At 44.2% G+C, this 26,762-nt stretch overlaps 9 protein-coding genes across 12 annotated transcripts; 3 read left to right on the top strand and 6 right to left on the bottom strand.

Annotated features, from left to right (window-relative positions):
- Positions 1-297: 297 nt before the first annotated feature.
- Positions 298-5,564, top strand: NSD (Nuclear receptor binding SET domain protein). Its single transcript, XM_002056091.4, has 5 exons — positions 298-717; positions 769-1,990; positions 2,467-4,996; positions 5,053-5,178; positions 5,233-5,564. The coding sequence occupies exons 1-5, from the start codon at positions 399-401 to the stop codon at positions 5,395-5,397; spliced, it is 4,362 nt and encodes a 1,453-aa protein (XP_002056127.2). The 5' UTR covers positions 298-398; the 3' UTR covers positions 5,398-5,564.
- A 522-nt stretch (positions 5,565-6,086) lies between these two features.
- Positions 6,087-14,171, bottom strand: mino (glycerol-3-phosphate acyltransferase mino). Of its 2 annotated transcripts, XM_002056092.4 has the most exons (8): positions 13,277-14,171; positions 9,726-9,840; positions 8,984-9,148; positions 7,932-8,917; positions 7,562-7,866; positions 7,155-7,507; positions 6,783-7,095; positions 6,087-6,724 (listed from the first exon to the last, which is right to left on the bottom strand). In XM_002056092.4, the coding sequence occupies exons 1-8, from the start codon at positions 13,387-13,389 to the stop codon at positions 6,495-6,497; spliced, it is 2,580 nt and encodes an 859-aa protein (XP_002056128.1). In that variant the 5' UTR covers positions 13,390-14,171; the 3' UTR covers positions 6,087-6,494. The 2 variants fall into 2 exon arrangements, with proteins under 2 accessions (XP_002056128.1, XP_015025885.1); XM_015170399.3 differs by lacking the exons at positions 9,726-9,840; positions 13,277-14,171 and adding an exon at positions 9,312-9,468.
- nenya lies at positions 10,107-11,086 on the top strand. Its single transcript, XM_002056093.4, has one exon. It carries the CDS (start codon positions 10,278-10,280, stop codon positions 10,974-10,976), a length of 699 nt encoding a protein of 232 aa, XP_002056129.2. The 5' UTR covers positions 10,107-10,277; the 3' UTR covers positions 10,977-11,086.
- A 274-nt stretch (positions 14,172-14,445) lies between the features above and the next one.
- On the bottom strand, positions 14,446-16,435 carry RpL4 (ribosomal protein L4). Its single transcript, XM_002056094.4, has 4 exons — positions 16,284-16,435; positions 15,889-16,069; positions 15,447-15,817; positions 14,446-15,200 (listed from the first exon to the last, which is right to left on the bottom strand). Exons 1-4 carry the CDS (start codon positions 16,284-16,286, stop codon positions 14,550-14,552), a joined length of 1,206 nt encoding a protein of 401 aa, XP_002056130.1. The 5' UTR covers positions 16,287-16,435; the 3' UTR covers positions 14,446-14,549.
- An 83-nt stretch (positions 16,436-16,518) lies between these two features.
- Positions 16,519-17,549, top strand: BCAS2 (BCAS2 pre-mRNA processing factor). The gene is made up of 2 exons (XM_002056095.4): positions 16,519-16,657; positions 16,721-17,549. Exons 1-2 carry the CDS (start codon positions 16,583-16,585, stop codon positions 17,414-17,416), a joined length of 771 nt encoding a protein of 256 aa, XP_002056131.1. The 5' UTR covers positions 16,519-16,582; the 3' UTR covers positions 17,417-17,549.
- LOC6633011 (colorectal mutant cancer protein) lies at positions 16,923-21,118 on the bottom strand. Of its 2 annotated transcripts, none has more exons than XM_015170398.3 (7): positions 20,533-21,118; positions 19,803-20,058; positions 19,372-19,734; positions 19,173-19,306; positions 18,825-19,111; positions 18,047-18,766; positions 16,923-17,990 (listed from the first exon to the last, which is right to left on the bottom strand). In XM_015170398.3, exons 1-7 carry the CDS (start codon positions 20,863-20,865, stop codon positions 17,837-17,839), a joined length of 2,247 nt encoding a protein of 748 aa, XP_015025884.1. In that variant the 5' UTR covers positions 20,866-21,118; the 3' UTR covers positions 16,923-17,836. The 2 variants fall into 2 exon arrangements, with proteins under 2 accessions (XP_015025884.1, XP_002056132.1); XM_002056096.4 differs by lacking the exon at positions 20,533-21,118 and adding an exon at positions 20,123-20,341.
- Positions 21,119-21,231: 113 nt separating this feature from the next.
- LOC6633013 (coiled-coil domain-containing protein 149) lies at positions 21,232-23,681 on the bottom strand. The gene is made up of 6 exons (XM_002056098.4): positions 23,315-23,681; positions 22,670-23,260; positions 22,502-22,609; positions 22,241-22,325; positions 22,041-22,179; positions 21,232-21,983 (listed from the first exon to the last, which is right to left on the bottom strand). The coding sequence occupies exons 1-6, from the start codon at positions 23,447-23,449 to the stop codon at positions 21,383-21,385; spliced, it is 1,659 nt and encodes a 552-aa protein (XP_002056134.1). The 5' UTR covers positions 23,450-23,681; the 3' UTR covers positions 21,232-21,382.
- A 168-nt stretch (positions 23,682-23,849) lies between these two features.
- On the bottom strand, positions 23,850-25,488 carry LOC6633014 (uncharacterized). Of its 2 annotated transcripts, none has more exons than XM_002056099.4 (3): positions 25,136-25,488; positions 24,205-24,589; positions 23,850-24,146 (listed from the first exon to the last, which is right to left on the bottom strand). In XM_002056099.4, exons 1-3 carry the CDS (start codon positions 25,397-25,399, stop codon positions 23,917-23,919), a joined length of 879 nt encoding a protein of 292 aa, XP_002056135.2. In that variant the 5' UTR covers positions 25,400-25,488; the 3' UTR covers positions 23,850-23,916. The 2 variants fall into 2 exon arrangements, with proteins under 2 accessions (XP_002056135.2, XP_032289424.1); XM_032433533.2 differs by having other exon boundaries at positions 23,850-24,149; positions 25,136-25,485.
- Positions 25,489-25,513: 25 nt separating this feature from the next.
- LOC6633015 (copper homeostasis protein cutC homolog) lies at positions 25,514-26,609 on the bottom strand. Its single transcript, XM_002056100.3, has one exon. It carries the CDS (start codon positions 26,467-26,469, stop codon positions 25,687-25,689), a length of 783 nt encoding a protein of 260 aa, XP_002056136.1. The 5' UTR covers positions 26,470-26,609; the 3' UTR covers positions 25,514-25,686.
- Between the last annotated feature and the right edge of the window lie 153 nt (positions 26,610-26,762).

Genomic DNA, 26,762 nt, shown 5'->3' on the forward strand with positions numbered 1-26,762 from the left:
TTAAGCAACAGCTGTACTGTTATGAGTCTGTTATTATTTACAGTCGCTCAGCAGCTGTTAAATTTAAATGCAGCATTGAACAGCCTTCCTCATTTACAATAACCGTTGCCAAAGCCAACCATTTTATTTTTAAATATATTGCAGAACGCTTTGCATCAGACTGTCTAAATATAATCATTTACCATCTTGCAAAACTGAAAGACACCAGCCGCGGACTGTTCAGCATAACATTAAAGCGCGCTTGTAATTACTTGCGGTAAATGTTAATGTATTGGGGTGCCCACAACTGTCTGCTATTGCAACTCTGTATAAAAATTTGGCGCAAGCAAGCGCTTGGTATGCTTGGTAATAATTGTGCGCTTGCTCTTCGCAATCTGAATAATTAAGTAATTATTGTAATGAAGTTAAGTGCAAATAATACACACACAGAAATGCAGGATGCTGGTGTAGTTCATACACCTACAGAAGCTACGGACAATGCGACCGCAGGCACCGTCGTACCGTCTGTGGTGAAAACTGATGCGGGTGGTACTCTCTCCCAACTAAACGCGATTCAACGCTTTCCTGGAAATCTGCTGCTCCGAAATTGTATAAACGACGCCGAGTCGGCAACCGATAGTAGTGAGCAATTCACTGAATATGAACATCACAACACAACAGATCAGCAGCAAACGCCGCCAGCAGCAAGAGGAAGGCATCGAGTCAAAACCTTAAACAGTAAGTAGATACAAATCCAAATGATTTATCAATACTAATGTATCACTGCAGGGAAGCGCGACTTGATCAATTTGCAATCAAACTTAAGCCCTAAATACATTGGTTATCCCAATGCCAATTCGCCAACAGTACCCGACAGCGTTGACAAAGTGCGCACAACACGTCGACGTAATCACGTGCTGACGCCAAACAGAGATGGGGACAGCGATGTCGCATCCCCAAAAACCTTACTCGCGGGCATGCACATGCTGGCGAGTGGTGCGTATTTGAGTCCCATTGATAAGCTGCTCATTAAGAATGGCGCCAATTCGCCCAACAGCACGGGCTTCGAGGCCGATGCCGAGGATGTGGCAATGATGCAGCCAACACGCAAACAGCTTAAACGGAAACTGAAGCGCGACTCGAAGCCAAAGAAAAAACACCCTAAAGAAACGCCTGCAGAGGTTACGGCAAAGGAAACTAGTGATCACCTTACTAAAGATGAGCAATCGCACCAAAAACAGGCAATATTTAAAATTGGCCAAACGTTAGCAACTGACAAGCCTGAGATATCAATCAAGGTTGAGCTAACTGAAGAGGACGCCCCCCACAAAATATTCGAGGCTGATGAGCAAATACATGTTAAAACCGAGCTTAAGACAGCTGAGCAAAAGGATATTGAGGGCGGCCAAGTAGATTCCATCCTCGCACTGCCCACAGCGACCTCAACCGAAATGGAAGCATTAAAATCCCCACCAGATATAGAGCCCGCAAATAATAGCGAACAATCGATGAAGTCACCATCATCAATTAGTTTAGATAGCGCCAAGGGCTCGTCAATAGTAACTGATTCGGGCTGGCCCACCTATCAGGTGGGTGATCTTTACTGGGGCAAGCTGTTCACCTATTGCTATTGGCCCTGCATGGTCTGTCCCGATCAGTTGGGTCAAATTGTTGGCAATCCACACACTCATCCGCAACGGAAGTCCACGGACAGTGCGCCCGGAGCGCCTGTACCCATACAGGTGCATGTGCGTTTCTTCGCTGACAATGGCCGGCACAATTGGATAAAGTCGGAGAATCTGTTGCCCTTTGCCGGCCTCAAAGCATTTGAGGAGCTGCGCGAAGAGGCGCGCATTAAGTATGGCCCCAGAAGCCTCAAGTATCGACAAATGACAGCGAAACAAAATAAGCAGATTGTATGGCGCCAGGCCATCGAGGAGGCGAACATTGTTGGCCAGCTGCCCTACGCTGAACGCATGCAAAAGTTCTATGAAATCTACGAGAATACTGTGTAAGTAGAACTGATCGATATTAAAAATTTGTGTACCCACCCTGTACCCATTCAGAAGGGTGCACATGTATAGAACAGAAAAGAGAGGGCATCCCCACATAAATAATTAGTCAACCTCTACGTTATCATTGAGCCTTGTTTTTGAGCAAATATCGTCTACAATCGAAATTTGACAAAAATTTTGGCATATAGTTTCTTGTACACTTTGAAGCTATTGCCTCTTTCATACTGAGCTCCGGCGGGAAAAAGAAGCACAGTTTGTTTGAAGATCTAAAATCGAATGTATGCCACAGAGCTGGGTACATGGTATCAGCTTGTCAATAACACACTAATGGACATACCCACTCCGTAAAAAATGTACTCAATGCTTATTTCACATTTGGTTCCAGGCGAGCCGTAAACTTACCCTGATCACGCAGATAACTGTTCTTTCTTAATAAAAATTGTATGCATGTTGTTATTTTTGTTCCTTGCAGCATCCACAACAAGGAAAAGCGCAAATACACAAAGTCTGTGCGGCAGGACACCTCTGATGTGGGCAGCAGCCTGTATGATTCGACGGATAACCTGCTTGCCAAAACACAGCATGCACAGCCTTTGAAGCGTGAACGTTCCTCCTCGCCATTTAGTCCAGCCTTTTCGCCAGTTAAACACAACCACCAAAAACGTGCGAAACGGCGGAAGCTCAGCGGCAGCTTAGAGGCACCAGTTGGTTACACACCTCTGTCTGAGCCGCACGGTGAGAAGCTCGTATCACCCGATTTGGTTAACTATAAAAATCCCGAGTTTGGGCAGCTGTTTGATGCAATCAAAGAATACGTCATGGTGCATCGGCAAGAGGAGAAGGTTGAGAAAGTGCTTTTAGCAGTGGTGCGCAATATTTGGTCACTAAAGCAGCTTCAGCTGCGTGAGCTGGAGCGCGATCTGGCCAGTGGTGAATCAGAGCTTTTGGGTTCGGCTCGCTTGGGCTCGGAACGTGGTCGTGGCGTTGGCACAATAAAGCGGCTCTCGAATCGTCTGAAGACCATGATGCTGAGGCGAAGTATAACCCCAGTTGTGACGCCCAGCACAGCTGCACCCGCACAGATATCAACACCAGAGTCCATGCAGACTGAGCGACATCTCTCGGAGAATCCCAAGGTTAGAAAACCCATCGGCCGACCCATTGATGAGGTGATTGAGGATATATTGCAGCTGGACCGCAAGTATCTGTTCCGCGGGCTAAATCGGGAGCCTGTGTGCAAGTACTGCTACGAGCCGGGCGGCGATATACAGCGCTGTTCGCTCAACTGCAACAGTTGGTTGCATGCCACTTGCTTGGACCAACAAATAACTGTAAATACTAAAGCAAAGAAGGGTCTAAAGGCAGTCGGACCGGCACCAAGCAAACCACCTGAACCGCTGACCAGTTCCTCGCCCGTTTCAGAAGTGGAGCCGACAACGACAACGTCGACGCTAACTAAGCACATAACTGGGGACGAGATTAAGCAGGAGCAGAACAAGGAGCCGCTTGTATGTCATGAGTGCGCCAGTGGCAAATCGAATGCATGCTGCATATGCCATCAGGAGCAATTGCCAGTCAACTCGCCCCCACCGTCACCGCACAAGGAATCCGTTGCCTCAGCGACCGCAATATCAGAAGTTGAGGAGCCGCCTATTAGCAACAAGCTAATACTCTGCTGTCAGCCAATGTGCAGTAATAAGTTTCATGCCAGCTGCTGCAAATATTGGCCGCAAGCGAGCATAAGCAACTCATCCACGCGCTGTCCCATGCATGTATGCCACACATGCGTCTCAGATGATCCCAGCGGCAAATACCAGCAGCTGGGCAGCGCCAAACTGACCAAGTGCGTCAAGTGCCCGGCCACTTATCATCAGGATTCACGTTGCATTCCAGCCGGCTCACGCATGCTAACCGTCACGCATCTGATCTGTCCCAGACACAACATTGCCAAGGCAGATGCCAATTTAAATGTGTTGTGGTGCTACATCTGTGTGCGTGGCGGTGAGCTCGTGTGTTGCGAGACCTGCCCCATTGCGGTGCACGCTCACTGCCGTAACATTCCAATCAAGACCAATGAGAGCTATATCTGTGAGGAGTGCGAAAGCGGACGATTGCCATTGTATGGCGAGATAGTTTGGGCCAAATTCAATAATTTCCGCTGGTGGCCGTCCATTATACTGCCGCCCACCGAGATTCCCAGCAACATACTCAAGAAGCCACATGGCGCCAACGATTTTGTGGTGCGTTTCTTTGGCACCAACGATCATGGGTGGATATCGCGTCGACGCGTCTATCTCTATATTGAGGGCGACACTGGTGATGGCTACAAGAGCAAGTCGTTAATGTCCAAACGCTACACGGCCGGCGTGGAGGAGGCTACACGTTTTCTAAAGATCATCAAGGACAAACGGCAAGAGCAGGCCATTGGCCGGTTTAGCGGTAATAAACTCTATCCACCGCCATACATTAAGATCAAGGCCAACAAACCCGTGCCGCCAGTTCGTTTCGTCTACAACGAGGAGGATCTCAACATTTGCGAATGCAAACCGGGCAGCGAACATCCCTGTGGTCCCGAATCGGGTTGCCTCAATCGCATGCTTTATCACGAATGCCATCCTGATTACTGTCACGCTGGGCGTCAATGCGAGAATCAATTGTTCGAACTGCGCAAATCGCCACGTCTCGAAGTCGTCTACATGAACGAGCGCGGCTTTGGCTTAGTGTGCCGAGAACCTATCGCCGAGGGTGACTTTATCATTGAGTATGTGGGCGAGGTGATTAATCATGCGGAGTTTCAGCGTCGCATGGCACAAAAGACCCGCGATCGTGACGAGAACTTTTATTTTCTGGGCGTGGAAAAAGATTTCATTATTGATGCGGGACCTAAAGGAAATCTTGCGCGTTTCATGAACCACTCGTGTGAACCTAACTGTGCGACTCAAAAGTGGACTGTAAATTGCATTAACCGCGTGGGATTGTTCGCCATTAAGGACATACCAGAGGTAAGGAATATGCTAACGCAATTATAAAATAAGATTTGACACTTAAATTCCTTCAGAATACTGAGCTGACGTTCAATTACCTGTGGGATGATCTCATGAATAATGGAAAGAAAGCTTGCTTCTGTGGCGCCAAGCGTTGTTCTGGCGAGATTGGCGGCAAGCTGAAGGATGAGGAGGTCAAGGTAAGCATATATTTGAAGAAAAATGTCCATAACTGCAGAAACATCATCCTGCAGGAGACGAAGATCAAGCAATTACCACGACACAAGGGCATTCGCATCCATGTCGGCGCACCCAAGAAGAAAGCTGCGAAAAGGTCCAAATCTAAGCACATGGGCGCAGACAATGTGCCCCCAACGGAGCAACCATTGGATGCTGCTCCTGCTAGCAAAGAGCCGTAGTTTAATTGAGAAGAATATAGTGTATTTTTTTGTGGCATTTCTGTTGCTTATTGATTATCATTTTGTTTATATAAAAATCTGAATATTGCCAGATAATGGACGCTTCTATATTTACATATATATTTATTGTTTGTTATGCTTAAGTATGAATTTTATAAAATGAAAAATGGAACAAAACAAAACAAAAAGAATGAAAGACTTTCTTCGGCACGCTAAACAAAAAATACCCTTCTTTTATAATTATGGTATTCAGCCTTACAGTTATGCGAGGAGACTATTCAGCTCGTAATTGCTGGTAAAAATATCTAACAAAAAAAAAAGCACATGATATAGTGGTCCGATGTTGATAAGGTATGGCTTGTACATAGGCACAGTGAAACAAATGTAAGGTTTGCTCAAGCCATCTTTTTGATCGATCGTCCCTATGGCAGCTATATAATGTAGGGAAGAAATACTAAACTTTGCAAAGTTTTATGATTTCAAACTGAGTTTGCGTAAAAATAGACGGACATGGCTATATTGTATCGACTTTTGACTACAGACTAAGATTAGGTATACTTTGTGGTGTCGAAGATGTCATGAAAAATTATAATCTCACAAGGGTAAAAACATTTATTTTATTGGACTAATTTTAAAATTTATCAATTGATTAATAAAAACAATTAAACAAAAAGGCGTTGCAACAATAATTTAGTTTCGTTGTTTTACAAAAATTTTATTTCATTATCAAATCAGTTCATTATTTGGTTGAAATTATATTTATAAGTTTAGATATAGTTGCTTCAACATCTGCCCATAAAAAAATATGATTATATACATTTGTATGAACATATATATGCATTCAATTATATATATTTTGTTCCAGTTTTGGTTTTCGCTTAGCTAACCTACAGTTAAAATGTAGGAAGCTCTTTGGCATTGGCATAACTCGTATTCGTACGTCTAAAGAACTAAATATATATATTACGTCTTACTGTTAGATCTAAGAGTATGCACTTTAATCTTAAGTAGATTTAACTACTTTGTAACGAAAGAAATAGAGAAACTAGTGCCAAAACGTAAAGAAAAAATTATATGTGAAAACAAAAGCATATTGCTTAAGCAGACGGCGGGTCGTTCAATTGTTTTTGGCTAAAGTGACCCGCATTGAACTTTGGCACAACGGCTTCAACCTTTTTAACAATTGTGTTGAGCGATTCACATGACATTTCGTAGAGTGTGTTAAGCGAGATCAGACGCATGCCACGCTGGTTGCATACCTCAATCACAGACCATTTCTCAAACAATTTCAAGCAATTGCGCACAGAGTCCGTCGAAATGCTTTCAGCTGGAAGGGAAATACAAATGAGCTTACCTCGCTTTTTAAATTCTTTATCAGCGCTTACCGTACGCACAGGTGCCACGCTTTACTTTGTTGGTAAGATCGTTGATAACGAAACTGATAAACTCAGACTCCAGCATTGCGCTCCGATGTAAAATTTGTAGCGACTGGGCTACAGTCAGATATGTTGATGCAAACGGTGCTAGCACCTCGCATATGTGCCGCTGCTGCTCGAGTGTATCTCTGGCCAGCAGCAACAACTCAGCATCCTCATGCGACACATGCAGATAGTCCTCAGTATCATCATTTTCATTCAAATCATAGGCCAATCTACGTGCCAAGCGATGTGTCTCCGCAATATGTTCTGTCTCTTGCACCTATAAACATAAACATTGTCAGCATCTTTCGATATAAAATATATTTCAATATAAATAACCTCATTTCTGCGCAGGCAACCATTGATAAGCAGCTCTTCCAGCTGTTTATAGAGCATAGCCTCCAATACTTGCGTGGGCTTGTTTAGTATAAATTCGTAGCGATAGACAAGACAGTTCTCCAGCGCTGTCTCAATTAGTTTTTTCTGCGAAACACCAACTGTTGGATTAGCATCTTTGTCGGACAAGTTAGGTGCTGGCAGGAGCGCATGAAAAGTGGTCAACAATATGGAGCTGAGTGCAAAGTGGGGAGTTAACATGTTGGCGTAGTACGCCAGCTCAATGAAGCTCTCTATCGAGGGCACGGCGCGAATAAACATGTGGCCATTCTCGTCGCGTGTGCGTGTTACCAGCTCTGTAAAATGGTTGAATTTATACATAAAACCAAGATCCTCTTAATTTTGTTTACCTGTCCCCAGCAGATCGCAAGCATAGGCCACAATGTGCGCCGATTCGCCCGAAAAACCCAAATCTTTACAACCAGACAGCGAATTCCGCAGATCATCCAGCGCAGCGGCAATGAGTTGCTCTTCGGCGCCATTGCGATAGCGTGTAAGCAGCAAAAAGGCCAAAGCATTGGTCGACATAACCGACGTGGCTGCCGCACAGTCAAACACTACCTGTCGCGAGATGCTCTCTATAAGATTGCGCTGCTCCTCGCAGACCACATCAGTTCCGTATAAGGATGACGTTGATTGATTGTGCTGCAGCGTCCTGTTTTCTCAAAATGAAGTATATAAAATTTACAAATTTGCATACGAATCGTGATCATACCATACCTGGCTGCTGGCTTGTACACCTTTGAGCTGCCATCTTCGCGTGCAATTTTATTGTACGAGTTGACAAGCTCGCGTATTGAATAGGGTTCATTGAAATCTATGCGCATCAGTCCATAGTTTGAGTTGAGTGCTTTCCAAATGCCTGAAATGGCCTTCCTGAACGATTCAGGTACCTTCTTTTCCCCCTTTTGTTCACATACGAAATTACCATCGACCAGCCGCTCATAGTTTACAGAGACGGGCACCAGCAGGGCGTCCGGTATGCTCCCATCCATGAAGGCATTCACAATCACAGATAGTATGCCGCCCTTGGGCATGCAAGGCTTTCCCGTGCGTGTACGTCCGCCCTCGATGAAAAATTCAACATTGTGACCCTGTTTGAGAGCGTGCGTTAAATACAAATGAAGCGCTGCGCGATACAGCACATCCTTCTTTCCCTCTACGGGATCAATTTTCCGCTTGATGAAGAAGGCGCCCAGGCCGCGAAGCAGTGAGCCAAACACTGGTATCTGCAGATTATTGCCAGCAGCCACAAGTGGACTGCGTATATCATTGTTGGTCAGAATGAAAGTGACCATAATGTAGTCCAAATGACTGCGATGCAGCGGCACGAATATCAACGGTGTGTCCGGTGAGCGCTTTGAAGCATTCTGCAGCATTTCAATTTGTTTCGTATTTGTCACAACGCCGGTCAGAAAGCATGGCAAGAGTTTATAGAGCAGCCAGGAGGTAATCGCTAGCAACGTATTGTTTAAAGTGGATCCCATTTCCTTGAGTATTGTGAGGGCGCGTTGCTCTTGCTTAGACAGTATCTTTTGATATGATATGCCCACCTTGGCGTCCTCTTCCTCATCTTGATCGCCGCTAATGCTACGCGCGAGCAGTCGATGTCCATTTTTGGCATAGCGTTGTTCACGTAAAGTTTGCTCGGCGGCCTGTTTAATGGCATGTTTTAAAACGACATCTTTTTGCACAATTTCAGTGACCTGATAGTGTTAAGATAATGCAACGTTAACTGTGTTTATAAATGTGTACCAAAGACGTGTACTCACCTGGCGGTAATCAAACTTCTCGCTGCGCACAACCTGAGCCACATAGGGGAATATACTACCCCAGTCAAAAATGCTTTTGAATGGCTTTAAGCCCGCATGTGGCGTTAGCTGTAACATATTCTGGGTGCCAATGCCATGGTCCAAAAAGTGTTTGGCTTTCGGCTCCTGTACAAATGACAGCAAAATTAAATCTATATATTTATATCCATATCCATACACTAATGTATGTATGCACACATCTGTACATAAGTGATGCAATTCGCCCGCGCAAATGCGTAAATACGTAATACACACAATTGATCGCATGTCTAACTAGAAAAAAGCTTACCTCAAACCAGCCTCGCGCCTGAAACTCGTTCATTGTAATTAAAATTAAGAGATTCGCTGAAATTAATTTTTTTGTTTTGTATAAAAATCACATTTAATTGAGCAAAGTGCCGGCAACCAAATACGGTGAGGGCCAACTTTCGTCTAGCTTTTCTGAAGTTTATCGATTGGCCGGCAAGACTATCGAGTCGAATAACAACAAGGAAACAGCAAAGATGGCAACTTCGCGCAAATATCAAATGGCATCGCTGGCGCTACATGTTATGTATGCATGTGTACTCTGTGCTTTACTGAATGAATAGCTTATCAGCTTTGCGCTGCGTACATGTGTATGTTTGTATTGTGCATCAAAATAGCGTTACGTATTCTAAGGTTATTGAATGTGCATGCGATTTGATAAGCGGTGTAAACTTACATTTGATGCACGAAGCGTGAACAGTATGTCGTTGCCAATGGTGTTGAACTTTCCCAACGATGAACGATAGCTTAGATTTAGATTGGGAAATAAACGGGCGATAATAGCGGGTGCTCTGTAAACAAAGAAATGTATGTGTGTAAATTAACAATAAAACACCAACCATCTTTGCATTATGAATTGGCAGGCCTCTTGCATTCAATTAAATAAATAGCTGGTAACTGCTATCGAATCAGTAGCACGCAATAAAGCAATAAAATTCCAGGCTGCCCCACTGAAAGCACCTCATACAGTCTGTAGTCCAATTTTTAAGTATGTATGTATTTTATAAAGTTCACTAACCCAGCATATATATATATATATAATTGTATATACGCTTGCCTGATAAGTTATTAGTTGTTCACAAAAACAAAGCCGTTTAAACTTTGTACCAAGCAAATTGTATTGATATAACACAACAGAGTGGCAAGGACGTCCTTCATCTCGAGCCTATCCGTGTTGCCAGATAGTTGCATGAAATCCGTGAGTTGTGTATTTAAAGTAAGTTAGATTATGCTTCCCATATACTGTAATAATTGCTTTAGCAAGCGGGATTCTAAGCCCGATATAAAATTTAAACTTACTCGCTGCCATCACATAATCTGCGCTAGATGCATGCCCAAATCAGCTAATGGCGACCAAAAGTGTCCCGTCTGCAATCGCAGCTTAAGTGCCGTCACAATAACACACGATATGCCCAGCAATGTTGCCAACTATTTTTTGGATCCCATCATCTTTTTGAGAATGTATCGGACCATAAGCAAGTTTCAAAGTAAACAGCGTATCATTCACTACACGAACTTCTACAAGCAGAAGGCGCGCATGGCCAAAAAGAAACGCAAGCTGCAGGGCTACAGAAAGCTGCAGGCACAATTGCTGGAGCAAAATGAAACGGAAACGAAGCGCATCGTCGAGTTGCGCGACTATATTGACTACCATGAACGTCGCGAAGAGGCATTGCTGCCCGATACTAGCTTAAGTTCCACTGATATCACGAGCACGGCACGCATGATGTGCCGCCCCCGCACACCCTCATTTAGCACCACAGACACGACGCCTACTGATTCGGAAATTGATATGAGCGACAGCTATCTCCTGGAGGAATTTAATAAGTTACTCTCACAGGCGACCTCAACAACATCAGCTGGGAAGTCTGTAAAAAAGGGGCGAAAGGGTAGGAAACCAAAACTATTGAAATTTAAGAAGAAATAAAACTGTTTATTTTTATATACAATTGATGAACGACTCACTTTTAATTAAGGAACGTGTAAAGTCAGATGTTTTATGAATATATGAATAATAAACTCGTAATTTCCGCTACTCATGTTATGGAAAATTTCTAGTATAAGAGGCTCAAGTGCTGAAAACTACGTAGATTTCTACATATATACGTAAATATTTGTATGAGCATGCACGAATACAATGATCGGAACGAAATAAAAGCTGGAAGAGATTAGAATTGTTCAGAGTGTGGCAATTGACATTTTCAATGGATTATATGCTGTGAATTTAGAGCTCTTATTTTTTCAATTGTTTTAAAAACCCTACGCAATCCTTTTTTGCACCAAATCTTTTGAATCAATTAAAGCTGTCCCTAAATCGAAAAGAAAATTTAATTGTTTTTTTTTGTTTACGAAAAATAGATAGATTTGCCTTTGCCAAATAAATATAATGTAAATACATCGTTTCCAGAGCTTTTGCCACTTTTTCAACATATTTTATGGCGGACGAGAGCTTTTATGGCACACATATTGTTAGAACTATTTATAGTCATACATTTTTCATAATTGTTATCACAGAAAGAGCTTCTGGAAGAGCTTCTAGCGTTCTCTCTTTGCGAGAGATTACTGTACTTGGTTGACAAATGCATTGTCACTTTGTTTATTGTTTAATCGCTTATTGCCTGATATTTTGAAACAGTAATCGGATGGAATAGCATTTAACAATTTCTGCTTGACTCGAATGTAGCAAAACATCAATCGGCTCAAATTATGAAATGAGCTTTGTACTGTTTGGGCGCATTTAATGCAGATTAAGTTTATCGCCCGATTAAAAGGTGTGCACTTAAAATAACAATAGCAAAACGCTAATCAGTTAATTAGCTACTCATTTAATATACATACATATGCATGTATATTTGTGTGCGTCCATTTGTATGTGCGATTTTCAATTACGATAATTGTTGCCAAACGATCGAACGAGTTGCTCTGCTTATCAGACAGAGAGGGCAGAAAGCGTCATAGAGGCATTGTGGGAGGCAGGCGCGAGTGCATGCAAAAAAATAATAGAAAAACTTGAGCTTGCGTCAGCGTTGAGAAAGCGAGAATGCAAATGACCTTTGCGCATCCTTAGAACTAGCATACCGACAAACTGATGCTCTTCCTGTGCGCACGACGACACGTGCTTGATGATAAGCGCAATGCAAAACGGCACGTTCGGCCACGCAGAATTTGTAAAAACAAAGAAGCAGCTCAAAAGCGCAGAGTGCACGCTGCCAACGGGCGTTATTCGAAGCTCATCAACTAGCCGTAGAACATCGAAAAATCGAAAGCTGATTTCGCATGCGCTGCATAACTCAAGCGATGCAGCAACAACTGCATACATACATATGTTCATTACTTCGCTCTGTTTGGTTGTTTGTGTGTCTAAAAATAACGGCGCTTTTGGCCACCAATTTACATAAGTGCAACACATACATGCATATAAATAAGTAAACTTATTGCAGTTGGTATTACTATAACGAACTTGAACTACACGCTGTTAGAAGTCAGATTTTTGTATTGACCCTAAAACTGTAGAAATTGTAGAAACTACAAATTGATAAGTTTATCGATAAAATTGTGTTTTGTTGAGGAATCGGGACGATCGAATAGCTAATCAAAAATATTTCAGAAATGTCTATGGCCAATTTTATATTTAAAGTTTTAAATACGTTGTGGTAACTTAAGATCCGTATCAGTTTGTTATCATTTGAAAAGGTCTCATTAATAGGTTTTCCCATGTTTTCTTTTTCTTTTTATCGATATACATATTTTTAAGGCGGACATATTCCTTATCTAAAGGCCATTAGATCGCGTTTAAACATACTTTATTTAGACCGTTGCAGAAATCCATTGAAGTCATTTTCACACTGAGAACAGAGAAAGTAGATTTTCGACAGATAGGAATTGTTAGAAAATTAAACTTTTTATCAGCACGATTTTAGTTGAAGCTAAAATGAATTTTGTGACAACTCTTTTATATAATGTTAACTGTTTTTAAGCACAAAACCCAGTAAATTGAAATCATGGCTTGAATAGAACCATACTAATTTGGAAGCCACCACTGTATGTATGTGCATGTATGCATGCGCATGCATGTATTTGTGTGAGTCTGCATATGCTTGTGTGCAGTATGTACAGCTGCTTGTCGGCGTCATAAATTGAACCTGACAGATGCTGCTGTTGCCGGCAGAACCACTGTCGTCGCCGCATGATTTCTCTGGCTTCCCATGCCCATCGATATGTACTTACCTAGTTTTAGCAAAAACGTAGTAGACAATTAGTGCAACCGATGCGATTTCGATGCCGCCAAGCAAGGAAATTTCCGCCACGCATTGGGCAAAGTTCAAAACGCTCGTCAACATGGCTGGACTGGCGTGTGTATCCAAACAAAAAAAAAAAAAAAAAAATCTCGAACTCTGGCTTCCAAAGTGCGGGGTCTTTGCAATGGTGGCCCGCTAATCAGATGGCACCCAATAATGCGGCTCTAGTATAATGTTGATGCTGCTGGCAGATATGTATGTACTTTGCCTCTCGTGGCCGCAATCTTTGCGGAAAAATACGACGCGCATGGAGAGAGCGTCTCCTGCTCTCGCTCTGGCTATGACTGTTTACGTCTGATTGCTGCTGCTGCTATGTATGTGTATGTACAGATGCGCTCGTCTCGCCTCGCCTCTCCCTATATTGCGTTCTACTCTATATAACCAGACATCGTCGATGTCGCGACCCGTAATTCGCGAGACAACGTAGTGAATATTATAAAGTATCGTATGATTTGGATTCTGCGCGTTTTGGTTTATTTTAATTTTGTTTTATTCTTTTTTGCGATTTACGCATTAAATTTGATAACACACGATTTATTATTAGTATTTTTTTTTTTGTTTGTTTTAATGTGCATTAAACACTAGCACAATATTTTTGTCTCCTTATTGGCACTGACACTGTTCAAATGGACAAAAGTCCTTTCCTTTGTGCTTATTGCTTCGTACTGGCCATTGTTGCCGGCTCCTTTGTTATTGGTTGCTTTATGTTCCCTTTCTTTTTTTTGCTCGCCAATTGCAAATGGCAGCACACAGAACGCGGAATTGATACGACTGCTCGACTCGAGCGCTCACTGCGGAATAAACACGCTTGCAATCGTTGCTGTTTAATTAAATGCCAATTAACGTGTGACAACAAATGTGGGCACATACAAAATATAAACGTAGCGCATGCCGAAGATCATCATCAGCAGCATTTCACGAGCGACAAAAGCACAGCCGATAAGAGCATCGATAGGCAGCGACTAAATGTTATCAGCTGACGAGCTCAGCAGAAGAGAGGGCATCATTAAAGAGAACATCGCAAGAGAGAGAGGCAAACACGAGGCAGCAAAAAGAGCAACAACTAATGGCCTAAGACTAAATAGTTTAATATAGATATTACTTTCGCACTGTATTATGAATAAAATTCATACAACTTTTGTTATTTATTATATAAAAAGAGTGTGTTTTGTAGTCGGCTATTACGTGGAAAGTAAATCAGTTTACTTCTTGGCCGCTGGTTTCTTGGCGGCAACCTTCTTCTTGCGAGCGGCCAACAGCTTAGCGCGATTGGCAGCAGCCTTTGTGGCGACATTGGCAAAGTGCGACTTGGCCAGCTCGACGTTCTGTTTCTTAGCCTTGGCCAATACCTTGGCCACGGTACGCTTCTCAGCAGCCAGGGCGGCACGACGCTTGAGCACCTCAGCATATGGGTTCAACTTGATCAGTTGACGCACATTGGACAAGGGATTGAGGCGGCGCACGCGACGGAACACATGCTTGCGTGGATCACGCAGCACTTTACGGATCTCCTCGGATTTCAAGAGGCGCGACAGATCTGTGTTGGCCATCTTAGGCTGGGGCAGATTGTAACCCTTCTTCAGAGTGGATGGCTTCTTCCAGGTGCCGAACAGATCGTTCAGGCGCGAGAATGCCGACTCGGTCCAGATGACAAAACGACCAACATGACCGCCTGGAGCCAGTTTCAGCAAGTTCAGCTTATCCACACTGATGGTCTCAATGCCGGGGATGTTGCGGAACGCCTTGCGCAGACCCTCATCCTTGTGGTAGACAACAAGTGGGCCACGACGGGCAATGCGGCGACGGTCGCGCATGGTACCACGGCCAGCACGGAAGCGCTGCGACTTGTACACCTGCAATCGATTTGAAATTTAGTATCAATCGTTCTATACGTAACGTAATCTATATGTTGCCCTCCACTGCAAACGGTTGTAGCTTTGGATCAGGCTACAATCGTAACGCCTAGGAGGGCATTTGATCTAGCAACGCATTATGAATACTGCTCCGGGGAGCAGGTAAACCAAATACAAATCATAAGCATTCCGTTTACGTATACATTGCTGCAAATAAATCACATAATGCAGTTATTTTCTACACACCTTCTGGATATCGGCCCAGACCTTCAGGCGGCGCAAGAAGACAACAGCCTGCTTGGTCTTCTGCAGCTTCTGCACTTCATCGGAGACAACCAATGGGAACTCGGAGACGCCATCGATAACGTGTCCCTTAGACTGCACCAACGCGGGCACACCGGAGGCGGCGATAGCCGAAACCAGAGCATAACGGCGCTGGTTTACATTCACCTTGCGGTGCCAGCGACGGAAGGTCTTGGTTGGAGCGAACATGCGACCTCCACGGCACATGTTGCCAAAGGCACCCTGGCCGGAACGATGAGTACCGCCACCACGCACACGAGGGATACGTGCAACGGCACGGCCAGTACCCCAGGATTCGGCAGAGGTCTGGTGACCTGGAATAAACGAGATATATAAACTTGTTTACATTGTTTACAAACAAATATGCGCGATTGATGGCACTTACCCGCCAGTTCGCTGACGGCATAGGGCTGACGGTTGTTCCGGCGCATCAGCTGGTGCACCTCGTTGACCACATCCGGACGGATGGGCGCCTTGAATACCGCGGGCAGGCAGATGTTCTTCTCCTTGACTGCCTCATTCTTTTCCGTGTACACGGAGACCAATGGCCTGGCGTTGCCTAAGCTCTGCAAACACAATCGAAAATAATTTGTTCAAATCATAAAACAAAACAGTCACGCAGCGTTGTCAACGTCGCGCGGCCGCCGCACACTGCCAACACGTGGAGGTTAGGACGAAGTTTCGTAGTATATTTTCCATGTTTTTCGCGTTTAAAGACAGTAAAACGACGCGTTTTGCAGTTGACGGCGACCCTAGCAACACTTAAATACACTTTCTCACCATTTTCGCTGATTTTTAATCCCAATAAATGGTTTTAATTTTTCTGCAAAAGCAGATGCCGTCCTCTATTTAATAAGAAGAACGAAGAAAGAAAGAGAGCTGCCGGAAATGGGCTAAAAGTGCTGCCAATCGTTTTTCAGACTTCACGGTTGCATTTAAGACAACATGGATGGTGGACTGTCAAAGTGAAAAGTGCTCAAAGTACGTCTGTTTATCGAATGCTTGGTACGTTTTACAGCACTAAATAATAATAAACAGAAATAGTGAATTTTGCCAAAAGCAAATCAATTTTTAAACAAATGGCTGATGAAGTTATTGTCGATGCTTTGCCTTATATAGATCATGGCTATGACGATGTGGGCGTCAGAGAATCGGTATATAAAGTGGTGTTTCTTTTATGTTGTTCCGATACTATTATATTTATTTCTTGCTACTAGGCGATGGCTATGGTCGAGGAAGAATGCCGGCGCTACAGACCCACCAAGAACTACCTGGACCACCTGCCACTGCCAACGAGTACACCATTCGAGACGCCGCTGATGATCAATGAATTTGAACGCATACAAAATCGTTTGCCCATGGAGACGCTCTCCATGAAACGTTACGAACTGCCGCCGCCACCTTCGGGCAAGCTATCCGAAGTCTCTGCTTGGCAGGAGTCTATTGAGAACTCAATGGCACAGCTGGAGCATCAATGGGTGCGTTCGTTAAATCTTGAGCTAATGCTGGACTACGGCACTGAAGCATGGAAATCCTATCTGGAAGTGTTTACAGCAATGCAGGCTAAAGCTCAGCTTCAGCTGCAGCAGCTGAAAAAGGACATGCAGGACGTTAACTGGCAGCGTAAACAGGCCCAAACACAGGCGGGTGAGAAGCTGCGCGCTCTGGAAGCACACTGGGTGCTCCTCGTATCCAAGAACTATGAAATTGAAACTGAATGCGTTGAGCTGGAGAAAGTCATTAAAGCGGCACGTGAACAACTCGAGCAGCTGACGCCTTCAAGCGAAGAGCATTTGCCACAAACGGAGCACATTAATGGCCATGCAACAAGAGCCGACAGCAATGGCACCAATAGCAATGATGTGGATGACGCTGCTGCCGGGAACGAGGATGAGCCGACAAATGATGCGTAGTTTTTTTTTATTATAATTTGTACAATTTAAATACATATATATTGAGTCATATAACAAGCAAAATGCGAATACATTGTATAAATATAGGATTCGTGTGTGTACGCGTTGTGTGGTAGCTTTTCCACCTATTCTAGATTCAATTAATCGTATATGCAAGTATACGTATGTATGTAATTGTAGTTAATACAGCTTCACTTGCTGTTCTCAGTTGTAGTCCTGTATGGCACATTCGTGATACAATCTATGGCTTAGGGTTCGCCCGGAGCGGCGGCGGGAGCAGCAGCAGCAACGGGTTTGAGTTACAAAATAGCAGACAGTAAAGGAACCATAGCGTTTAGCAGGATATGTGGCAGGCGTGTGCGCTTCTACACTCCGGTGCGTCCAAGCTAGATTAACCGATTAAGGATTTTTCGCAAACATCTACAACGTCGTCTCAGGAACAAGTTCGTTGTTTTGCAATCTGTGTCGGTGCTGTTGCTCCTGCTCCAACCGCATTTCGGCCACCTTTTGCTCCAACCTTTTCATGCGCAACTGATATTTGCGTTTGCTCTGCTCCAGAAGCTGGCTAAGCTGGCTGTAAGGAAGAGATTGGTAAGTCTGTGGATTAAATAATTTTTTACTGTAGTTTACTCATTCGATTTTTGCAATTCCCTCAAATTCTGATGCATTTGCTCGCACTTCTCGTCGTTGGCCTTTTGTGTGGCATTGATATTCAGCAGGGTTTGAATGCGACTTTTTAGCTCCGTTTCCCGACCTAGCGCTTCGACCAGCTGCTGCTCTGTGAGCGCAGCATGCTCGGCCTCAGAGTAGGATACCCGATTGTCTGACTGCAGCTGCTTGAGCGCCTCGTGCAGAATGCTGACACGCTCATTGGCATATTGTTGCTCGCGCTCAGCCTCCTCCTTTTTAGTTTTCAGCTGCTGGTTCTGTTCGCGTAAGTCAAGCAGCTCCTGCATTATGACAGCCGTCTCCAGATCCATGGGCGACTTCTTTTCCTTGTCGTGCTCGTGTTCGCGCAACTCCTGATCTTTCTCCAGAGCCAAACGTTTCTTCTCGAAGACATCGCTGAATGGCGACTCCAGATTAACTATGGTATGCTGCACGACCGAGCGTCTACCCTTCAACTTGGAGACGTGATAGCGCAGACGATTGTCGTCGTCGTCGCACCATTTACGTGTGCTCTTGGGCGTATGATCAACGCCCAGATTCATATTATGCTGCCAGGGACCCAAGCTGTTTTCGCACAGATTCTTTTCACTCTCTAGTCGTGCCAGCAAATGATGCGCCACCGTTTCCACAGCACGCCGACTCTCCTCGGCCGCGGCTGACTTATCGCTGAGCAATGCCAGTCTGGAAGTAAGTGTATCAATCAATTTGTTTCTATTTGTGTGCCCAAAGATTTAATCACCTGCTCTCCAGTAACGCCAGCATCACATCATAGGCCTCGATGGCGCGATCGCTGCAATTAAGCGCCAGCTGCAGAGCCACAGCGTTTGACTCGTATTTGCCGCAAAGCAGATACAGGTGCTCCGTGTGCTCTTTGGACTCATCCAAGGTGAGCGATAGCAATGTATTGCGCATCTTTAGTTGCTCCATTTTGCGTTGTAGTCTCTCCAGCTCGACCTGTAGAGGTGCCATAAAGCTGTCAATTAGCGAGTTTTGCTTGCACACCAAATGCTCGACCAGATTTATTTCCTGAAAAAGCGACAGCAGTAAGTGTGTGAGATGGAGTCTATATGGGCAGCTGCCAGCTTACCTCATTGCTGATCACCGTTTGGCTATCGTTCTCGGGTGCGGCCTCCACTTTTGCCTCGTTCTTGCTGGCGCAACGCAGTTTTACCCGCTCAGCCATTTTGACGCACTTCTGTGGGCTAGTTACAGATACGCAGGCTACAAAAGATTAGTTATTGAGATTTAAAAGGATTGCGGACTAAACTTAGTTTGTCTAGCCTAACCATTCAAATCGTTGAGTCGCTGATCATTTGGGCCGCAATTATTGCCATTTTCATTGGCCTCCAGTTCACAGGCAAAATAAATGACATTCGGTTGATCCTCCACGACAGCTGAATCTTTATCCTTGGTCGACATTTCGGCCTGCAGCAGCGCAATTTGCGCGCGTAGATGCAGTACCTCTTCTTGCAAGGCTTCCAGCTGTCCCTTGTTGATGGCATCCTGTGGCTTGATGGGCATGTTGTCCGCGCTGGAGCAGGCACCTTCAAAATCCTCCAACGGTTCCGTTTGACACTCGCCCTCGGCATCCTCGGCATTGGTTAGATTCAACTCAGAGTTATATATGGAACCCTCCTGATAACTGAGCTCTGTGCGGTAAAAGGAGATTTCTCTTGCAGTTATCTTTTATTGATAGATTTTTTTTTTTTTTATTTACCACTGCCCTCCCCCTCTGGTTCCTGCTCCTCCACTATGATATGCTCCTGTTTGCTGCGCAATTTCTTGCTCAGTTCCGCAATTACGCAGTGCATCTCGGTGATGCGGCACTCGTGTGCTTGGCTAACAACCTCAAGACGCTTGTGGCACATATCGCGCTCCACATTGCTCTCAGCGAGTTGGCGCTCAGCCTGTTGCAGACGCTGCGACAGTTCACGTACACGATTCTCCAGCTGCTGCACGGACAACTGCTCAACCTGCAATATTACAGAGATTAGGTTAATATTGGCCAGCAAGTGTTGACATCATCTTCGATATCACATTGATGGGGCGCCGCGACATTGGCTGTGCCATTAGCGTGTACTCCCAACTGCGTCGCTTCTCGGCATGCTGAAAGAGGCCGCCGCCGTTGCCGCCCAGAGGCATGTCGCTGCAGCACAGACAGCTTAGACTGCGCGGCAGCAGTTGCTCCGATATCATGACCGGATCAAACAAAATAAAAAAGAAACACACAAATTTTCGCCAACGATTACGTCGTCGTTGTTGCTGCACTTCGTCTGGCACGCCGCTGCAGCTTGACCCTGCGACGTGCCACGCATCTGCGCAGTGCGCAACGCAGACAATTTGACATGAATACAACACACATACATATACACATATACATATATATATATATATACCCATATATACATATATATGCCCGCCTATGGATTTGTGTATCGTTCACTTACTTTGTTGACAATGTCCAGGGTCGAGCAGCTGGATATGTTGTTGTCGCTCTCGGTTGTGTCGCGCTGCGTATGCTCCGGTGAGTCCAGCTCATGGGAGCCTACAACATGCCTGTGTTGCCCCAGACTGGCGTTGGGGCCGCCGCCCCGCGGTGAAATGCTGCCAAAGACGAATTCAATGTCATCGTCTAACACACCGCCGCCGCCCTTTGATATGCCTTTGATATCTCTCTGCTGTTGTTGTTGTTGTTGCTTGCCGTGTCGGCGTGCCACATCGGCGCCAATCTTGGCAACGCGCGCTATTTGCACATCGTTGGACAACATGAATGGATCCATTGATTGGCTGCCTTTCTGATTGGATTCTGTGGGCTGGTTGGCTGGGCGGCGGGCTGGTTCAGACGGTTGGCTTTACGCGTTTTTGCCTGTTTTTTGATTGGAGCTCCATTTCCATACAATAATGGCACTTGAATTCACATGGTCTACGCTAACCACTTGCAACTTTAAGGCATTTTTAATTCAAAACAAAACAAAAATAAAACACTTGTTTCCAATTGCAATAGCTACAGCTTTCTTATCAGAAAATGTATACTATGGTAGCCATGCAGTGTTGGACAACGCTTAAACAGCTGTCAAGAGTGCTGTAAAACTGCACGCAAATTAACGGAATAAATATTTTAAAACAGAATACAATTAAATCGTTTTTTCTCTGCAAACAAGTGTTTATTGTACGTTGTAAACAATAGATAAATATATATCATTAACAATTCGCATTGTATATAACGGCATATACATGATATGCTTTCATGAATAGGTATGCATGGAAGCATTACACAAACATTCAACAAGTTTACAGCTACTGCATTGTTGCAGCATTCTCGGCGCGTATTGTCACCATCGCCTCGTAGTCACGCATATCCAAATCGTGCAGTGCCTTCTGCACCAATGCCGCCAAATGTGGCGGCAAATCTTTTAGATCCTCCGTTCGTTCCCTAGCCACGGCGCTGGATACGCGTGGTGTGCCATTGCCATCGAAACCACAATTTCCCGAATCTGTCGTTGCTGAGGATGATTTCAATGCATTGATGCCCAGGTCATGCAGTCGTACATCTATCCCATAAACAGAGGAGTCAGCCGACTCTGATGACAGCGAGGACATGCCGTCATCCGACTGCAAAACACCAATGCATTCATTGGCACTGGATCTCATATCATATGGCTCGGATGATAAATTATTTGTTTCCTGCGCAGAAGCAGAGGGAGTCGCCGCCGCTCCCGTCGCGTCTGTACAATGGCCCACGTCATCGACCATGGCAGCACAGTAACCATTAAGCAGCAGCTGCGATGGCGCATAGCCCAGCTCCTCGTCCTCATCCTCCACTGCGGTATTTTCAGAGTCACCGCTGAGTAGTTGCTGCCAGCGTTGCTCCAGCTCCGACATTTTACTCGCAAGAATTCTACGTTTAGCAGTGATTAGAAACATTTTCGCGTACTTTTTATATTTTGATCCTTACTTGTTAGTTCGCTTCTGATGCGTCAGCGCCAAATTCTTGTCATTTAAGTTGTCCAGTAGCGCCAGGCACAAAGATTTCAGATCGTGTATTGTTTCTGTTTTGCCAGGCAGATCAATGCCGCTCTCCAGTATAGTTTTTACTGAAAATACAAATTATATTTAAAATCAATATAAGCAACGTGTGAATGTCTATTAACTCACCTTGTCTGGGGCTTAATATGGTTTCATCATTTGTGCTGCCGCCAAGCTTGACAATGCCCTTTTTGCGCTTTGCTTCCAGCATGGACTGGGTGAAATTTATAGATTAACATATACAAATATTATTTCTAGGTTATTAAATATTGTATATGTTTCAGATATATGCCAGTTGTCTTGATATATGTGTATAATAGCCGATATTTGTATGGCCAAAAACAACATTATAATACCGTGCAGCAAAGCTATATGAATTGGATTATCTACCTTATACTTGCTGACCGACTGCTTAGTGAGTTCAAGCTCGCTCTCCTGAATCTTAACGCGCTCGTGCAGGTACTTGTTCTCCAGCAGCACGCCATCAATGTCCAGCAGCTGAAAAGTCGATAATAAATATGTATACAATATATGGATAGTAAAACGCAAGCCACTTACATTTGGATGCATTTTGTTGGCTTTTAGTGCTACTAATAGTTCATGGTTAAGCCTATGCGCCTTGCACTTGTAGGCATCGCGTTCCGTCATCAGCTCCTCTTTTTCGTCAATAATCGCCTTGAGATCGAATGCCAGTTGTGCGTTCTTCTTTTTTAGATTCTCCAGATGACAAATGAAATTCGCCCGTTCCCGCTTCCATTGCAGCTCCTCCTTGTTGTGCGCAGCATTTTCGGTGAGCAACGCTTGCAGCCTGGACTTGCTATTGGATTCGCGTTCACGCAGCAGCTCCATGTCGCCCTGTAACTCGCCCAGTCGTTGTTTTAGCGCTTCCACCTCCGTGTTGAGCTTCAGATTCAATTCGCGCGTCTCGTGCAGCAACGCTGCCAGACTGGAATTCTGGCTCAAAGCGCCGCAGGCATTGCCGTTCCCGGCCAGCAGTTCGCTATTCCGTTTCATGGCCGAGTAGCGTAACTGCAGCGTCTCGGCCATCAATTTGTACTGATCACGCTCCACGCGAAACTGTTCCATCTCCTGGCGCAAAATGCGCAACGCTTCAACTTTGCTCTGCAGCTTGCGATGAACCGCCGAGGTCTGAAAGGGCACACATTAGTTAATACAACAAATCCTGGTGCAGATGTTCCACACCTCCACGTTATAGGTTTCCATATGTTTGCCGAACATAAAGTCGTATTGGCTGACATTGACAGCATTGCTAATGCCATTGCTGGCATTGCTGTGTCCATCGTCAGTGTCCATGCCGCTGGCGTATGTATCCACCATATGTTCCTTTTGAATATCAGCTCGTTGCGGTTGACATGGGCAGCCAACAGTTGTGCAGTGTCTACGGCATTGATTTGTTCTATTTAAATCGAATATTGCCGCACACAAGTCAAAATAGTTGTCAACCTGCTTGTTCGGTCTAAGTTGTCGCAATTTCTTCACATGCTAGACCATGTAAAATTAATCAATTTTTTTTTTGCGCCTGCGCAATTACCCAAATTTATATGCACCACTGTTGCCAACTTCATGTTATATATGTGCGTTCAAAACAGGAGCAGCAGGTGTGCCCCTACTGTTGCCAACTTTTATGTAGGAATTATAACCGTTAGAGCTAAGCTGAAAAATACATTTTACAACGTTAGTGAACACTACTCACGCAATGTTATAAAAAGAAAACAGTGAAAAACTGTTAAACGACCGTTTATTGTCTATTTTACTGTTGTGTAAATCAATAAAAGTTTTGTCTATTATTCAATATACGGATTGCAACTGAAATTTGCATGTGTTGTTTTCTGGCATACTTGTTCGAATGTTATATTAGACACTCTTTCATTGGGTAATTTATTGTCAGAGCATAGCTGATACAGTTGCTTTCGTTTAATCAGAGCCTTCAGCACCATTTTTGAAAGGATTTTAACATTTAAAAGCTTCTCGGATTTTATATTGAGTCGCTCAGCTATGGCCAAGACCTGTTCAACTACTAAGACAATATACAAATTGGACATATCAGTATGTATGGTTAAATAATCAAATACCTCTTTCGATTATATGCTTCTGGCATTTGACCTCGCGAGTAGACTCTGTTGATTTATTAAACGCCAGGGACAGAGATTCCGTTGCTTTGCGCAGCACTGCCAGCTGGTCAACGGGCAAAGTATTCTCCTGCAACGGGGCCATGCAATGGGTCCAGCATGTATCGGCTATGTTGGGCCCCCTGCAAGACCACTGCTGTAGTTGATATAATGCACGTTTTGCAGCCGCTTTATCCTCACGCAGCAACATTAGTTCGTTCCCAATGGAAACGAGATTTGCGCCAAGTTCGCAGATTTCTTGCGCCAGGGTTGAGCTGTGGTCCCGGTTATCGGCGCTGGCCTTCTGCTCAGCTTCAAGCCGGTCGAACGTGGTCAGTGTAACGAAAAGCTGGTGACAAGTAGTTGGGAATTAGAACGGGTTCCTTTACCTAGCTCCGAATTATCCAAACATATGTTCGGGTATACATAACGCATATGCAAACATATGAATAAACACAAACACGAGTATTTCATGCTCTCATAAAAAGGAACTCACTCATGATCGCTAATAATCCGCTCATTTATGACATTTTCAGTCCAAATATGGCCCTTCCTTAAAGAATCTCTTATATTTTCAACACTTTTAAGAGGGTCGGAAGTGCTTTTTCAAAAGTAACGAACAGAAATTTGGTAAATTTCCGAAATATGCCTAAAAAAAGCGGATCTTAAAATCGATACTTATCGATTTTGGCCAAAGAGAGTTTTCGATAAATTATAATAGACTTGATTTGCGCTTGGCATATTATAAGAGATCCTTTAGGCCGGATTGCGCTCGACTATAAATACATACATATCTTCTTTATTAGGTCGGAGCTGCCTCCTCTTGACTGTTACATACACTTGCACTTGTTACAGGCTATATTGTTTAACTGCACGTTGATGTTGATTTCTTTACCTTCTTTTTGAGGCGTTTGACGTCTGTTATCATTTGAGCATGAAGCTCAGACTGGCTCTGGTCTTCGAATAGCGCTTTCATATGCTGCTCATTGGCTTGCAATTTCTCGAGTATATTTTGGTTGCTGCGCACGACGTTTTTCAGATTGTCGATATGGACAGCAAGTTTGTCATTATACTCGTCGGCCCTTTTCAGCATGTGCTCCGCGTTATCCAATTGCTGGGCAAAGCTAGCGAGCTCTACACAATCTGCGATTGTGCTCATTACGCCGGATGGTGAGCTTCGCACGAATTTTATTTGACAGCTTAACGTTCTAATTTTGTTTGTTGGCCAAAAAATGATTTCAAAAATGTATAAATGAACATACAAAGCAATCGATTAAAATAAAATATCGTTATATTTGGATGTAATTGTAATGGAATCTTAAAAGGTTAAGGACACGGTTTGCGGTAACTTATGGTTGTTAACTAAACTACTGGACAAATTCACATATGTACATTGTAAATATGCATAGCATAAATAATTGATATAAATATAAATGTAATTGTCCTTTATCTGCAGCTCATGGCGCTGGCTATAGCTACCATTTTGCGCACAACGTAGACGTTTGTGCCATAGTATGGATCAATGTCCTGTTTGCCCATTGTCACATCGCACTCCATGCGTGTCGTTGTGGGTGCACTGTAGTCTTCGCTAGCTGTGTCCAAGGCAGACGCATGAAACTCTTGACAACGGCTGAATGTAAGAATCTCTTCCAGATTAGCTACCTTGATGCCGGCGCCAGGCATTATTATAATGTCGCGGTGATGCTTTGCTATTAACTGGGCTAAGGAATCAACACCCTCGGCAGCTGTTGCACGAAAACCGCTGCTAAGAACACGCTTAAAGCCCAGCTCCTTGAGCAATTGCACATTTTCGTGCATTAACTTTGGGTCGGTGAGATCAAAGGCTCGATGAAAGGTAACGGGCAGTCCGCACGAACGTTCCATCACACGTCGGCACTTGTCCACGTCAATCGTTCGCTCTGGTGTAAGTGCCCCGAAAACGAAGCCATCTGCGCCATGAGTACGCAGCAAATCCATATCCGTTTGTACCGCCTGCATCTCCTCCTCGCTGTAGACGAAATCGGTGCCACGTCTGGGACGCAGCATGCAGTGTATGGGTAAGGTAAATGGCAGCTCTTTTAATGTTTTCAGCGTTCCTGTTGTGGGTGTCAAACCGCCTTCCTGTAGTGCTGCACAGAGCTCAATGCGCGCGGCGCCGCCTTCTTCTGCCGCAAATGCTGATTTTATGGAATCCACGCATACCTCTAACTTTATATCATGAGCAGACATTCTTGTTCGTGTTTAATGGTTCAAAATTAATCTAAGCTCTTTGCTGGAGCTGCAACTCTCTTAACAAAATTGTGTTTATAAATATTTTGTTATTCGTGGTGTTGCTTATGCGTGGGCTTTGACAGCTGTTAGTTAGCAGCTAGCCTAACAGCGACGAACATTTACATTTGCTGTTACCAACTGTTAAATATATCGAGTAGTAATTGCTTACAGCACAATTTGCTTTTATTGTAAATATTGGTATATTCTCGTTTACCACAAATTAAGAAAAATGGTATATTAATAAAAGAGTG

This window comes from Drosophila virilis, chromosome 2, assembly GCF_030788295.1.
Source record: "Drosophila virilis strain 15010-1051.87 chromosome 2, Dvir_AGI_RSII-ME, whole genome shotgun sequence".
Lineage (NCBI taxonomy): Eukaryota > Metazoa > Arthropoda > Insecta > Diptera > Drosophilidae > Drosophila > Drosophila virilis.